Raw genomic sequence first — 14,659 nt, 5'->3', positions numbered from 1 at the left:
TTTGTATATGTAGTGTATTTTATTTACGTAAGTATTCACACCCTGAGTCAATACTTTGTAGAAGCACCTTTAGCAACGATTACAGCTGTGAGTCTTTCTGGGTGAGTCTCTAAGAGCTTTCCATGTCTGGATTGTGCAACATTTGCCCATGATTCTTTTCAGTAGCTCAGTTGGTAGAGCATGGCGCTTGTAACGCCAGGGTAGTGGGTTCGATTCCCGGGACCACCCATACGTAGAATGTATGTATGCACATGACTGTAAGTCGCTTTGGATAAAGCGTCTGCTAAATGGCATATATTATTATTATCATATATATTATAAAAATGTTAAAGCTCTGTCAAGTTGGTTGTTGCTCCTTGCTAGATAACCCTTTTCAGGTCTTGACACAGATGTTCCATAGCTTTAAGTCAAAACTGTAACTCGGCCACTCAGGAACATTCACTGTCTTCTTGGTAAGCAACTCCAGTGTAGATTTGGCCTTGTGTTTTAGGTTATTGTCCTGCTGAAAGGTGAGTTGATCTCCCAGTGTTTGGTGAGGAGCCGACTGAACCGGGGTTTTCCTCTAGGATTTTGTCTGTGCTTAGCTACATTCAGTGTATTTTTTATACTGAAATACTCCCCAGTCCTTAATGATTACATGCATACACATGATACAGCCACCACTATGTTTGAAAATATGGACAATGGTACTCAATAATGTATTGGATTTGCCCCAAACATAGCACTTTGTATCCAGGACAAAAGTTAATTACTTTGCCACATTTTTGTAGTGTAACTTTAGTGCCATGTTGCAAAACAGTCTTCCTTCTTTTCACTCTTGTCATTTAGGTTAGTATTGTGGAGTAACTACAATGTTGTTGGTCCATCCTCAGTTTTCTCCCATCACAGCCATTAAACTCTGTAACTGTTTTAAAGTCACCATTGGTGAAATCCCTGAGTGGTTTCTTTCCTTTCCAGCAACTGAGTTAGGAAGGACACCTGTTTCTGTGTAGTGACTGGGTGTATTGATACACCATCCAAAGTGTCATTAATATCTTTACCATGCTGCAAGGGATATTCAATGACTGTTTTTTGGCCATCTATCAGCAGGGGCCTTTCTTCGCAAGGCACTGGAAAACCTCATTGGTCTTTGTGGTTGAATCTGTGTTCGAAATTCACTGCTTGACTGAGGTACCTTACAGATAATTGTATGTGTGGGGTACAGAGATGTGTCAAAAATCATGTTAAACACTATTATTGCACACAGACTTAAGCACTTGTTTACTCCTGAACATATTTAGGCTTGCCATAACAAAGGGGTTGAATACTTATTGACTCAAGACAATTCAGCTTTTGATTTTGTATTAACTTGTAAAAATGTAGGAAAACATAACATTATGAGGTGTTGTGTATAGGCCAGTGACAAAGCATGTATATGTGACACAACAAACTGTGGAAAAAGTCTATGAGTTTGAATACCTTCTGAAGGCTGTGTGTGTGTGTGTGTGTGTGTGTGTGTGTGTGTGTGTGTGTGTGTGTGTGTGTGTGTGTGTGTGTGTGTGTGTGTGTGTGTGTGTGTGTGTGTGTGTGTGTGTGTGTGTGTGTGTGTGTGTGTGTGTGTGTGTGTGTGTGTGTGTGTGTGTATCCAGCTCTGTTACCGTTGATTCTCATTGCTTCAGGGAAACAACAGCAGCATTCTTCAAACTGTCATCCCATTAGATCACTGTCAACTACAATGAAAGACTTCTCTCTGACAGAAAGAAAGACAGTTTGAGTGGTCATGTTGTGTACGGTGTCCATATTAGGACATCCTCAGTCACCCCAGCTTCTTTTGACTCCGAGGATGTCCTAATATGGATAGTTTGAAGACTAAAAATGAATGCTGCTGTTGTTTCCCTGAAGCAATGAGTTATATGTTTTGTGATTTCAAAGGTTTTCCTATTTGAGCAATGTGAAGCTCAGAGAAATGTCTGCTTAATTACACACACTGTTTGTCTCCTCAGTTTGAGTGGATTTTTCTGTGTTATTTTACAGGTTGCATATTTGATCTGGAGTTTCGGACGAGGAGAGACGGGAAGTTCATAGCGTTGGGGAAGCCTGAGGGTCATCCGAACTCTGGCCGTAGCGTGGGTCAGTGCGGGGTCACACCCTGCACCCTGGTGACATGCAGAAACGGAGGGACCTGTGTGGACTCTGGATCCTCTGTCTAGTATGTACACTACATTTTCACTGATTATTTTATTTTATTTAAACCAGGATGTCCCATTGTTATGCTTGCAATCAATGAATCAGATTGATTTATATTGCCCTTTCTACCACAATATATCTCCCAAAGTGCTTTACAGTAACCCATGAAGCCCATGGTATGTGACTGTGGTATTATTATTATTGAGTTAAGTGACTACAATGACGTCTCTGCATAATATGACTTGTCCAGAGATGTAGGCTAAGGCCGGCCATATAATATAAAAATAATATAATATATGCCATTTAGCAGACGCTTTTATCCAAAGCGACTTACAGTCATGTGTACATACATTCTACGTATGGGTGGTCCCGGGGATCGAACCCACTAACCTGGCGTTACAAGCGCCATGCTCTACCAACTGAGCTACACAGGACCAGGACCATATATAGGGTCGATTGAAGTGTACTGTTGCGGGGGGGGCTTGTGGTTTCTTCTATAAACCTATCATTGAGACTCAGAAAATGCCCACGCTAAAACAGTCTTTGTGGCAAGTGCTCCCTCTATCCATCTCTATGACAAGACTGAGAAAACAGGACCATGTATTGATGTTCCATGTCAGACCAAGGGCTTAGTGGGCATCAGACCTCCTCCGGCTGGTGTAATCAATGTTATTATCCCAGAAATGAGAGGCTTTAGAGACATAAATCACTGCTCAACATGGAGGCAAATGAATGGGTATGGCTGTACCACTGTTAGTCCTATTAATCATGGTTGGCTGTCATGTTTGTCATTTATTGTCATGTCTTGTCCCTGTGCTCCCCATGCTATTCGTTTCCCTCTGCTGGTCTTGTTTGGTTCTATCCCTCTCTCTCCCCCTCCCCCTTTCACTCTCTCGCTCTTTCTTCTCTCTGTCGTTCCGTTCCTGCTCCCAGCTGTTCCTATTCCCCTAATCATCATTTAGTCTTCCCACACCTGTTCCCGATCCTTTCCCCTGATTAGACTCCCTATTTATTCCTTTGTGATCCGTTCCTGTTCCATCGGTTCCTTGTTTTGTATTCCATGCTGTAATTGCGTTTCGCCCTGTCCTGTCGTGTTTTTTGCCGTGATTGTGTATCACCCTGTCCTGTCGTGTTTTGTGCCTTCTTCAGACGCTGCGTGTGAGCAGGTGTCTCAGTTGACTACGGCCTGCGCCTACCCGAAGCGACCTGCAGTCTGTGGCCGCTTCTCCAGTTGTTTTCCCCTCTACTATCTAGAGGATTTCAGTTATTCGGTTTTGAGCATTAATAAACTCTGTTTCTGTTAAGTCGCGTTTGGGTCCTCCTTCACCTGCATAACAGAAGGAACCGATCAAAGAATGGACCCAGCGACTTCTGACGCTCGTTACACTGCCGTCGAGATCCAAGGAGCCATGCTCGGCAGACACGAGCAGGAATTGTCCGCTGCTCGCCAGGCCGTGGAAAACCTGGCTGCTCAGGTTTCCGACCTCTCTGGACAGTTCCAGAGTCTACGTCTCGTGCCACCTGTTACTTCCTGGCCTGCCGAGTCTCCAGAACCTAGGGTTAATAACCCACCTTGCTACTCCGGGCAGCCCACTGAGTGCCGCTCCTTTCTCACGCAGTGTGAGATTGTGTTCTCTCTCCAACCCAACACATACTCTAGAGAGAGAGCTCGGGTTGCTTACGTCATCTCACTCCTCACTGGCCGGGCTCGAGAATGGGGCACAGCTATCTGGGAGGCAAGGGCTGTTTGCTCTAACGATTTCCAGAACTTTAAAGAGGAGATGATTCGGGTTTTTGACCGTTCAGTTTTTGGTGGGGAGGCTTCTAGGGCCCTGGCTTCCTTATGCCAAGGTGAACGGTCCATAACGGATTATTCCATTGAGTTTCGCACTCTTGCTGCCTCTAGTGAGTGGAACGAGCCGGCGCTGCTCGCTCGTTTTCTGGAGGGACTCCACGCTATGGTTAAGGATGAGATTCTCTCCCGGGAGGTTCCTTCAGATGTGGACTCTTTGATTGCTCTCGCCATCCGCATAGAACGACGGGTAGATCTTCGTCACCGGGCTCGTGGAAGAGAGCTCGCATCAACGGTGTTTCCCTGCTCCGCATCGCAGCCATCTCCCCCTCTGGCTTTGAGACTGAGCCCATGCAGCTGGGAGGGATTCGCATCTCGAATAAGGAGAGGGAACGGAGGATCACCAACCGCCTGTGCCTCTATTGTGGAGTTGCTGGACATTTCGTTAATTCATGTCCAGTAAAGCCAGAGCTCATCTGTAAGCGGAGGCTACAGGTGAGCGCAACTACTCAAGTCTCTCCATCAAAGTCCTGTACTACTTTGTCGGTCCACCTACGCTGGACCGGTTCGGGCGCTACATGTAGTGCCTTGATAGACTCTGGGGCTGAGGTTGTTTCATGGACGAAGCATGGGTTCGGAAACATGACATTCCTTTCAGAGAGTTAGATAAGCCTACGCCCATGTTCGCCTTAGATGGTAGTCATCTTCCCAGTATCAGATTTGAGACACTACCTTTAACCCTCACAGTATCTGGTAACCACAGTGAGACTATTTCTTTTTTGATTTTCCGTTCACCGTTTACACCTGTTGTTTTGGGTCATCCCTGGCTAGTATGTCATAATCCTTCTATTAATTGGTCTAGTAATTCTATCCTATCCTGGAACGTTTCTTGTCATGTGAAGTGTTTAATGTCTGCCATCCCTCCCGTTTCTTCTGTCCCTACTTCTCAGGAGGAACCTGGCGATTTGACAGGAGTGCCGGAGGAATATCATGATCTGCGCACGGTCTTCAGTCGGTCCCGAGCCAACTCCCTTCCTCCTCACCGGTCGTATGATTGTAGTATTGATCTCCTTCCGGGGACCACTCCTCCTCGAGGTAGACTATACTCTCTGTCGGCTCCCGAACGTAAGGCTCTCGAGGATTATTTGTCTGTGTCTCTTGACGCCGGTACCATAGTGCCTTCTTCCTCTCCGGCCGGGCGGGGTTCTTTTTGTTAAGAAGAAGGACGGTACTCTGCGCCCCTGCGTGGATATCGAGGAGCTGAATGACATAACGGTTAAGAATCGTTATCCGCTTCCCATATGTCATCAGCCTTCGAGATTCTGCAGGGAGCCAGGTGCTTTACTAAGTTGGACCTTCGTAACGCTTACCATCTCGTGCGCATCAGAGAGGGGGACGAGTGGAAAACGGCGTTTAATACTCCGTTAGGGCATTTTGAGTACCGGGTTCTGCCGTTCGGTCTCGCCAATGCGCCAGCTGTTTTCAGGCATTAGTTAATGATGTTCTGAGAGACATGCTGAACATTTTCGTTTTTGTCTATCTTGACGATATCCTGATTTTTCTCCGTCACTCGAGATTCATGTTCAGCACGTTCGACGTGTTCTACAGCGCCTTTTAGAGAATTGTCTCTATGTAAAGGCTGAGAAGTGCTCTTTTCATGTCTCCTCCGTTACTTTTCTCGGTTCCGTTATTTCCGCTGAAGGCATTCAGATGGATTCCGCTAAGGTCCAAGCTGTCAGTGATTGGCCCGTTCCAAGGTCACGTGTCGAGTTGCAGCGCTTTTTAGGTTTCGCTAATTTCTATCGGCGTTTCATTCGTAATTTCGGTCAAGTTGCTGCCCCTCTCACAGCTCTTACTTCTGTCAAGACGTGTTTTAAGTGGTCCGGTTCCGCCCAGGAGCTTTTGATCTTCTAAAAGAACGTTTTACGTCCGCTCCTATCCTCGTTACTCTGACGTCACTAGACAATTCATTGTCGAGGTTGGCCTTCAGAGGTAGGCGTGGGAGCCATTCTATCCCAGCGCTTCCAGTCTGACGATAAGGTTCATCCTTGCGCTTATTTTTCTCATCGCCTGTCGCCATCTGAGCGCAACTATGATGTGGGTAACCGTGAACTGCTCGCCATCCGCTTAGCCCTAGGCGAATGGCGACAGTGGTTGGAGGGCGACCGTTCCTTTTGTCGTTTGGACAGACCATAAGAACCTTGAGTACATCCGTTCTGCCAAACGACTTAATGCCCGTCAAGCTCGTTGGGCGTTGTTTTTCGCTCGTTTCGAGTTTGTGATTTCTTACCGTCCGGGTAGCAAGAACACCAAGCCTGATGCCTTATCCCGTCTGTTTAGTTCTTCTGTGGCTTCTACTGATCCCGAGGGGATTCTTCCTTATGGGCGTGTTGTCGGGTTAACAGTCTGGGGAATTGAAAGACAGGTTAAGCAAGCACTCACGCACACTGCGTCGCCGCTGTCCTAGCAACCTCCTTTTCGTTCCTGTTTCCACTCGTCTGGCTGTTCTTCAGTGGGCTCACTCTGCCAAGTTAGCGGGTCATCCCGGTGTTCGAGGCACTCTTGCGTCTATTCGCCAGCGCTTTTGGTGGCCGACTCAGGAGCGTGACACGCGCCGTTTCGTGGCTGCCTGTTCGGACTGCGCGCAGACTAAGTCGGGTAACTCTCCTCCTGCCGGTCGTCTCAGACCGCTCCCCATTCCTTCTCGACCATGGTCTCACATTGCCTTAGACTTCATTACCGGTCTGCCTTTGTCTGCGGGGAAGACTGTGATTCTGACGGTTGTCGATAGGTTCTCTAAGGCGGCACATTTCATTCCCCTCGCTAAACTTCCTTCCGCTAAGGAGACGGCACAAATCATTATTGAGAATGTATTCAGAATTCATGGCCTCCCGTTAGACGCCGTTTCAGACAGAGGTCCGCAATTCACGTCACAGTTTTGGAGGGAGTTCTGTCGTTTGATTGGTGCGTCCGTCAGTCTCTCTTCCGGGTTTCATCCCCAGTCTAACGGTCAAGCAGAGAGGGCCAATCAGACGATTGGTCGCATACTACGCAGCCTTTCTTTCAGGAACCCTGCGTCTTGGGCAGAACAGCTCCCTGGGCAGAATACGCTCTGGTCGCTTCCTTCGTCTGCTACCGGGTTATCTCCGTTTCAGAGTAGTCTGGGTTACCAGCCTCCTCTGTTCTCATCCCAGCTTGCCGAGTCCAGCGTTCCCTCCGCTCAAGCGTTTGTCCAACGTTGTGAGCGCACCTGGAGGAGGGTGAGGTCTGCACTTTGCCGTTACAGGGCACAGACGGTGAGAGCCGCCAATAAACGCAGGATTAAGAGTCCAAGGTATTGTTGCGGCCAGAGAGTGTGGCTTTCCACTCGCAACCTTCCTCTTACGACAGCTTCTCGTAAGTTGACTCCGCGGTTCATTGGTCCGTTCCGTGTCTCCCAGGTCGTCAATCCTGTCGCTGTGCGACTGCTTCTTCCGCGACATCTTCGTCGCGTCCATCCTGTCTTCCATGTCTCCTGTGTTAAGCCCTTTCTTCGCACCCCGTTCGTCTTCCCTCCCCCTCCCGTCCTTGTCGAGAGCGCACCTATTTACAAGGTACATAAAATTATGGACATGCGTTCTCGGGGACGGGGTCACCAATACCTAGTGGATTGGGAGGGTTACGGTCCTGAGGAGAGGAGTTGGGTTCCGTCTCGGGACGTGCTGGACCGTTCGCTCATCGATGATTTCCTCCGTTGCCGCCAGGATTCCTCCTCGAGTGCGCCAGGAGGCGCTCGGTGAGTGGGGGTACTGTCATGTTTGTCATTTATTGTCATGTCTTGTCCCTGTGCTCCCCATGCTATTCGTTTCCCTCTGCTGGTCTTGTTTGGTTCTATCCCTCTCTCTCCCCCTCCCCCTTTCACTCTCTCGCTCTTTCTTTCTCTCTGTCGTTCCGTTCCTGCTCCCAGCTGTTCCTATTCCCCTAATCATCATTTAGTCTTCCCACACCTGTTCCCGATCCTTTCCCCTGATTAGACTCCCTATTTATTCCTTTGTGATCCGTTCCTGTTCCATCGGTTCCTTGTTTTGTATTCCATGCTGTAATTGCGTTTCGCCCTGTCCTGTCGTGTTTTTTGCCGTGATTGTGTATCACCCTGTCCTGTCGTGTTTTGTGCCTTCTTCAGACGCTGCGTGTGAGCAGGTGTCTCAGTTGACTACGGCCTGCGCCTACCCGGAGCGACCTGCAGTCTGTGGCCGCTTCTCCAGTTGTTTTCCCCTCTACTATCTAGAGGATTTCAGTTATTCGGTTTTGAGCATTAATAAACTCTGTTTCTGTTAAGTCGCGTTTGGGTCCTCCTTCACCTGCATAACAGTTGGCTGGGTTGACCAGGAGATAGGTGGAGAATTCTATTTCAGCCTTTACAGGTGCTGATCTAGGATCAGGTCCCCAATGCCCATGTGTTCTTGTTCATTATGATATAAAAGGCTAAATTGATCCTAGATCAGCACTCCTACTCTGAGATGCTTTGTGAATACATGTCCAGATTCCTAACATGTGTTTGGAATCAGCTTTGCCTTTTAGCTCATAATGAACAAGATTATATGGACGGGGGGACCTGATCCTAGATCAGTTTGTTTTCGTTTTTTCCATTCAAGAGAGACTTATCTCTCTGTATTGCTGAGAACAGCATCATCAGAGCAAGGAGCTGTGTGTTTAGGACTCGATGTTAATGAATGAGATACACTACAGTCCAGGCAATAGTGGATTCATTCAGCCAATAATTGCAAAATGTTATGTAGTTGGTGAAGATATAATAACTCTTAGTAATTCACTGTAGATGTATCATCACCATCTGTAGACTCTATAGATGTATCATCACCATCTGTAGACTCTATAGATGTATCATCACCATCTGTAGACTCTGTAGCTGTATCATCACCATCTGTAGACTCTATAGATGTATCATCACCATCTGTAGACTCTATAGATGTATCATCACCATCTGTAGACTCTATAGATGTATCATCACCATCTGTAGACTCTATAGATGTATCATCACCATCTGTAGACTCTATAGATGTACCATCACCATCTGTAGACTCTATAGATATATCATCACCATCTGTAGACTCTATAGATATATCATCACCATCTGTAGACTCTATAGATGTATCATCACCATCTGTAGACTCTATAGATGTATCATCACCATCTGTAGACTCTATAGATGTATCATCACCATCTGATAGACTCTATAGATATATCATCACCATCTGTAGACTCTATAGATGTATCATCACCATCTGTAGACTCTATAGATGTATCATCACCATCTGTAGACTCTATAGATATATCATCACCATCTGTAGACTCTATAGATGTATCATCACCATCTGTAGACTCTATAGATATATCATCACCATCTGTAGACTCTATAGATGTATCATCACCATCTGTAGACTCTATAGATGTATCATCACCATCTGTAGACTCTATAGATGTATCATCACCATCTGTAGACTCTATAGATGTATCATCACCATCTGTAGACTCTATAGATGTATCATCACCATCTGTAGACTGTAGATGTATCATCACCATCTGTAGACTCTATAGATGTATCATCACCATCTGTAGACTCTATAGATGTATCATCACCATCTGTAGACTCTATAGATGTATCATCACCATCTGTAGACTCTATAGATGTATCATCACCATCTGTAGACTCTATAGATGTATCATCACCATCTGTAGACTCTATAGATGTATCATCACCATCTGTAGACTCTATAGATGTATCATCACCATCTGTAGACTGTAGATGTATCATCACCATCTGTAGACTCTGTAGCTGTATCATCACCATCTGTAGACTCTATAGATGTATCATCACCATCTGTAGACTCTATAGATGTATCATCACCATCTGTAGACTCTATAGATGTATCATCACCATCTGTAGACTCTATAGATGTATCATCACCATCTGTAGACTCTATAGATGTATCATCACCATCTGTAGACTCTATAGATGTATCATCACCATCTGTAGACTCTATAGATGTATCATCACCATCTGTAGACTGTAGATGTATCATCACCATCTGTAGACTCTATAGATGTATCATCACCATCTGTAGACTCTATAGATGTATCATCACCATCTGTAGACTCTATAGATGTATCATCACCATCTGTAGACTCTATAGATGTATCATCACCATCTGTAGACTCTATAGATGTATCATCACCATCTGTAGACTCTATAGATGTATCATCACCATCTGTAGACTCTATAGATGTATCATCACCATCTGTAGACTGTAGATGTATCATCACCATCTGTAGACTCTGTAGCTGTATCATCACCATCTGTAGACTCTATAGATGTATCATCACCATCTGTAGACTCTATAGATGTATCATCACCATCTGTAGACTCTATAGATGTATCATCACCATCTGTAGACTCTATAGATGTATCATCACCATCTGTAGACTCTATAGATGTATCATCACCATCTGTAGACTCTATAGATGTATAATCACCATCTGTAGACTCTGTAGCTGTATCATCACCAATTGTAGACTCTGTAGCTGTATCATCACCATTTGTAGACTCTGTAGCTGTATCATCACCATCTGTAGACTCTGTAGCTGTATCATCACCATTTGTAGACTCTGTAGCTGTATCAACACCATCTGTAGACTGTAGATGTATCATCACCATCTGTAGACTCTATAGATGTATCATCACCATCTGTAGACTCTATAGATGTATCATCACCATCTGTAGACTCTATAGATGTATCATCACCATCTGTAGACTCTATAGATGTACCATCACCATCTGTAGACTCTATAGATGTACCATCACCATCTGTAGACTCTATAGATGTACCATCACCATCTGTAGACTCTATAGATGTACCATCACCATCTGTAGACTCTATAGATGTATCATCACCATCTGTAGACTCTGTAGATCATCACTAGTAATAAGCCAGTCCCCTGTACTACAGTATTACTAGTAATAAGCCAGTCCCCTGTACTACAGTATCACTAGTAATAAGCCAGTCTCCTGTACTACAGTATTACTAGTAATAAGCCAGTCCCCTGTACTACAGTATTACTAGTAATAAGCCAGTCCCCTGTACTACAGTATTACTAGTAATAAGCAAGTCCCCTGTACTACAGTATTACCATGTCATTCTGCTCTCCCCTGTAGCACTACTTCCAGCACTGTCTGTGCCAATAAGTAGTTATTCTGATGTTATGTAAACCTCATGACATCTCCCCTAGCTGCCAGTAACCCCAACCCATGTGTTCCTCTCTCCCCTAGCTGCCAGTAACCCCAACCCATGTGTTCCTCTCTCCCCTAGCTGCCAGTAACCCTAACCCATGTGTTCCTCTCTCCCCTAGCTGCCAGTAACCCTAACCCATGTGTTCTCTCTCCCCTGGCTGCCAGTAACCCTAACCCATGTGTTCCTCTCTCACCTAGCTGCCAGTTACCCTAACCCATGTGTTCCTCTCTCCCCTAGCTGCCCCAGTAACCCTAACTCATATGTTCCTCTCTCCCCTAGCTGCCAGTAACCCTAACCCATGTCTTCCTCTCTCCCCTAGCTGCCAGTTACCCTAACCCATGTCTTCCTCTCTCCCCTAGCTACCAAGAACCATAACCCACGTGTTCCTCTCTCTCCTAGCTGCCAGTTACCCTAACCCATGTCTTCCTCTCTCCCCTAGCTGCCAGTAACCCTAACCCACGTGTTCCTCTCTCCCCTAGCTGCCAGTTGCCCTAACCCATGTGTTCCTCTCTCCCCTAGCTGCCAGTTACCCTAACCCATTTGTTCCTCTCTCCCCTAGCTGCCAGTTACCCTAAACCATGTGTTCCTCTCTCTCCTAGCTGCCAGTGCCCATTCGGCTGGAAGGGAGCACTCTGCTCTGAGACCGTGTCTGTGTGCGACGCTGAACACCGTCCCCCTCCCTTGTGTGCCCGTGGTTCCACCTGCGTACCCCTTCCAGACGGATACACCTGTCTCTGCCCCTTGGGCACCGGCGGACTGCACTGTCAGCAAGGTCAGAATACCGACCAAACACTAACCAAATACTATCAGGTCAGAATACTGACCAAACACTAACCAAATGCTATCAGGTCAGAATACTGACCAAACACTAACCAAATACTATCAGGTCAGAATACTGACCAAACACTAAACAAATACTATCAGGTCAGAATACTGACCAAACACTAACCAAATACTATTCGGTCAGAATACTGACCAAACACTAACCAAATAGTATCAGGTCAGAATACTGACCAAACACTAACCAAATAGTATGAGGTCAAAATAATAACCAACCAACCCAACCAGTTTGTTCCAAAAAAATAAGAAAAAGAAAGCGATTAACCTCTCTGTTAACCTCTCCCTTAATCTCTCCGCTAACCTCTCCGTTAAGCTCTCTGTTAACCTCTCTGTTAACCTCTCCCTTAATCTCTCCGCTAACCTCTCCGTTACCTTCTCCGTTAAGCTCTCTGTTAACCTCTCTGTTAACCTCTCCCTTAATCTCTCCGCTAACCTCTCCGTTACCTTCTCCGTTAAGCTCTCTGTTAACCTCTCTGTTAACCTCTCCCTTAATCTCTCCGCTAACCTCTCCGTTACCTTCTCCGTTAAGCTCTCTGTTAAGTGCTCTGTTAACCTCTCCGCTAACCTCTCCGTTACCTTCTCTGTTAAGCTCTCTGTTAACCTCTCTGTTAACCTTTCTGTTAAACTCTCCGCTAACCTCTCCGTTTACCTCTCCGTTACCTTCTCCGTTAAGCTCTCTGTTAAGTGCTCTGTTAAACTCTCTGTTAACCTCTCTGTTAAGCTCTCTGTTAAGCTCTCTGTTAACCTCTCTGTTAACCTCTCTGTTATGCTCTCTGTTAAGCTATCTGTTAACCTCTCTGTTAAACTCTCTGTTAACCTCTCTGTTAAGCTCTCTGTTAAGCTCTCTGTTAACCTCTCTGTTAACCTCTCTGTTAAACTCTCTGTTAACCTTTCTGTTAAACTCTCCGTAAAACACTGATGAAGGTCTATTGAGACCAAAACGTTGGTGGACGTTTTTTCCCCATTATCCTATCGTATCCATTTCCAGGGTTTTAAAATGTAATTATATCAAATGAATAGATCTCAGTCCCTCTCATATGACCATTTTTCTTTCCCCTTTTATTGATAGCTTGACACTAAGAAATAGATACCGTACCAGTCAAAAGTTTGGACACACCTACTCATTCAAGGGTTTTTCTTTATTTTTACTATTTTCTACATTGTAGAATAATAGTGAAGACATCAAAACTATGCAATAACACATATGGAATCATGTAGTTGCCAAAAAATCTAAATATATTTTCAATTTTAGATTATTCAAAGTTGCCACCCTTTTCCTTGATGACTTTGCACACTTGTAATTCTCTCAACCCGCTTCATGAGGTAGTCACCTGGAATGCATTTCAATTAACAGGTGTGCCTTTTTAAAAGTTAATTCATGGAATTTACTTCCTTCTTAATGAGTTTGAGACAATCAGCTGTGTTGTGACAAGGTAGAGGTGGTATACAGAAGATAGCCCTAATTGGTAAAAGACCAAGTCCATATTATGTCAAGAACAACTCAAATAAGCAAAGAGAAACGACAGTCCATCATTACTTTAAGATATGAAGGTCAGTCAATCAAGAACATTTTAAGAACTTTGAAAGTTTCTTCAAGTGCAGTCACAAAAACCATCAAGCTCTATGTTGAAACTGCCTCTCATGAGGACCGCCACAGGAAAGGAAGACCAGAGTTACCTCTGCTGCAGAGGATAAGTTCATAAGAGTTACCAGCCTCAGAAATTGCAGCCCAAATAAATGCTTCACAGAGTTCAAGTAACAGACGCATGAATCAGGCCTTCATGGTATGATTGCTGCATAGATACCACTACTAAAGGACACCAATAAGAAGAAGAGACTTTCTTTGTCCAAGAAACACGAGCAAGGGACATTAGACCGGAGTCCAAATTTCAGATTTTTGGTTTCAACCGCTGTGTCTTTGTGGGACGCAGAGTAGCTGAACAGATGATCTCCGCATGTGTGGTTCCCACCATGAAGCATGGAGGAGGAGGTGTGATGGTGTAATTTGTATTTATTATGGATCCCCGTTAGCTGTTGCCAAAGCAGCAGCTACTCTTCCTGGGGTCCAGTAAAATTAAGGCAGTTTATACCATTTTAAAAACATTACTATACATTCACAGATTTCACAACACACTGTGTGTCCTCAGGCCCATAATTCACCACTACCACATATCTACAGTAGTAAATCCATGTGTATTATGTTATCGTGTGTGTGTATGCAAATCAAATCAAATTGTATTTGTCACATACACATGGTTAGCAGATGTTAATGCGAGTGTAGCGAAATGCTTGTACTTCTAGTTCCGAAAATGCAGTAATATCCAACGAGTAATCTAACCTAACCATTTCACAACAACTACCTATATACCTATTATACACACAAGTGTAAAGGAATGAATAAGAATATGAACATAAAAAAATATATGAATGAATGATGGCCGAACGGCATAGGCAAGATGCAGTGGATTGTATAGAGTACAGTATATACATATGAGATAAGTAATGTAGGGTATGTAAACAAGATGCAGTGGATGGTATAGAGTACAGTATATACATATGAGATAAGTAATGTAGG

General features: G+C 44.9%; 1 protein-coding gene across 1 annotated transcript; it reads left to right on the top strand.

The window, feature by feature from the left end:
- Positions 1-1,982: 1,982 nt before the first annotated feature.
- On the top strand, positions 1,983-13,158 carry LOC124029126 (protein eyes shut homolog; the record flags this gene model as incomplete). Its single annotated transcript, XM_046340953.1, has 3 exons — positions 1,983-2,188; positions 11,844-12,016; positions 13,154-13,158. Coding segments are annotated over 3 exons (384 nt in total), but the record flags the coding sequence as incomplete, so codon positions are not given.
- Between the last annotated feature and the right edge of the window lie 1,501 nt (positions 13,159-14,659).

The sequence above is a fragment of the Oncorhynchus gorbuscha genome, unplaced genomic scaffold, assembly GCF_021184085.1.
Source record: "Oncorhynchus gorbuscha isolate QuinsamMale2020 ecotype Even-year unplaced genomic scaffold, OgorEven_v1.0 Un_scaffold_5596, whole genome shotgun sequence".
NCBI classification, from domain to species: Eukaryota; Metazoa; Chordata; class Actinopteri; order Salmoniformes; family Salmonidae; genus Oncorhynchus; species Oncorhynchus gorbuscha.
This window is presented reverse-complemented; position numbering and strand designations above follow the sequence as displayed.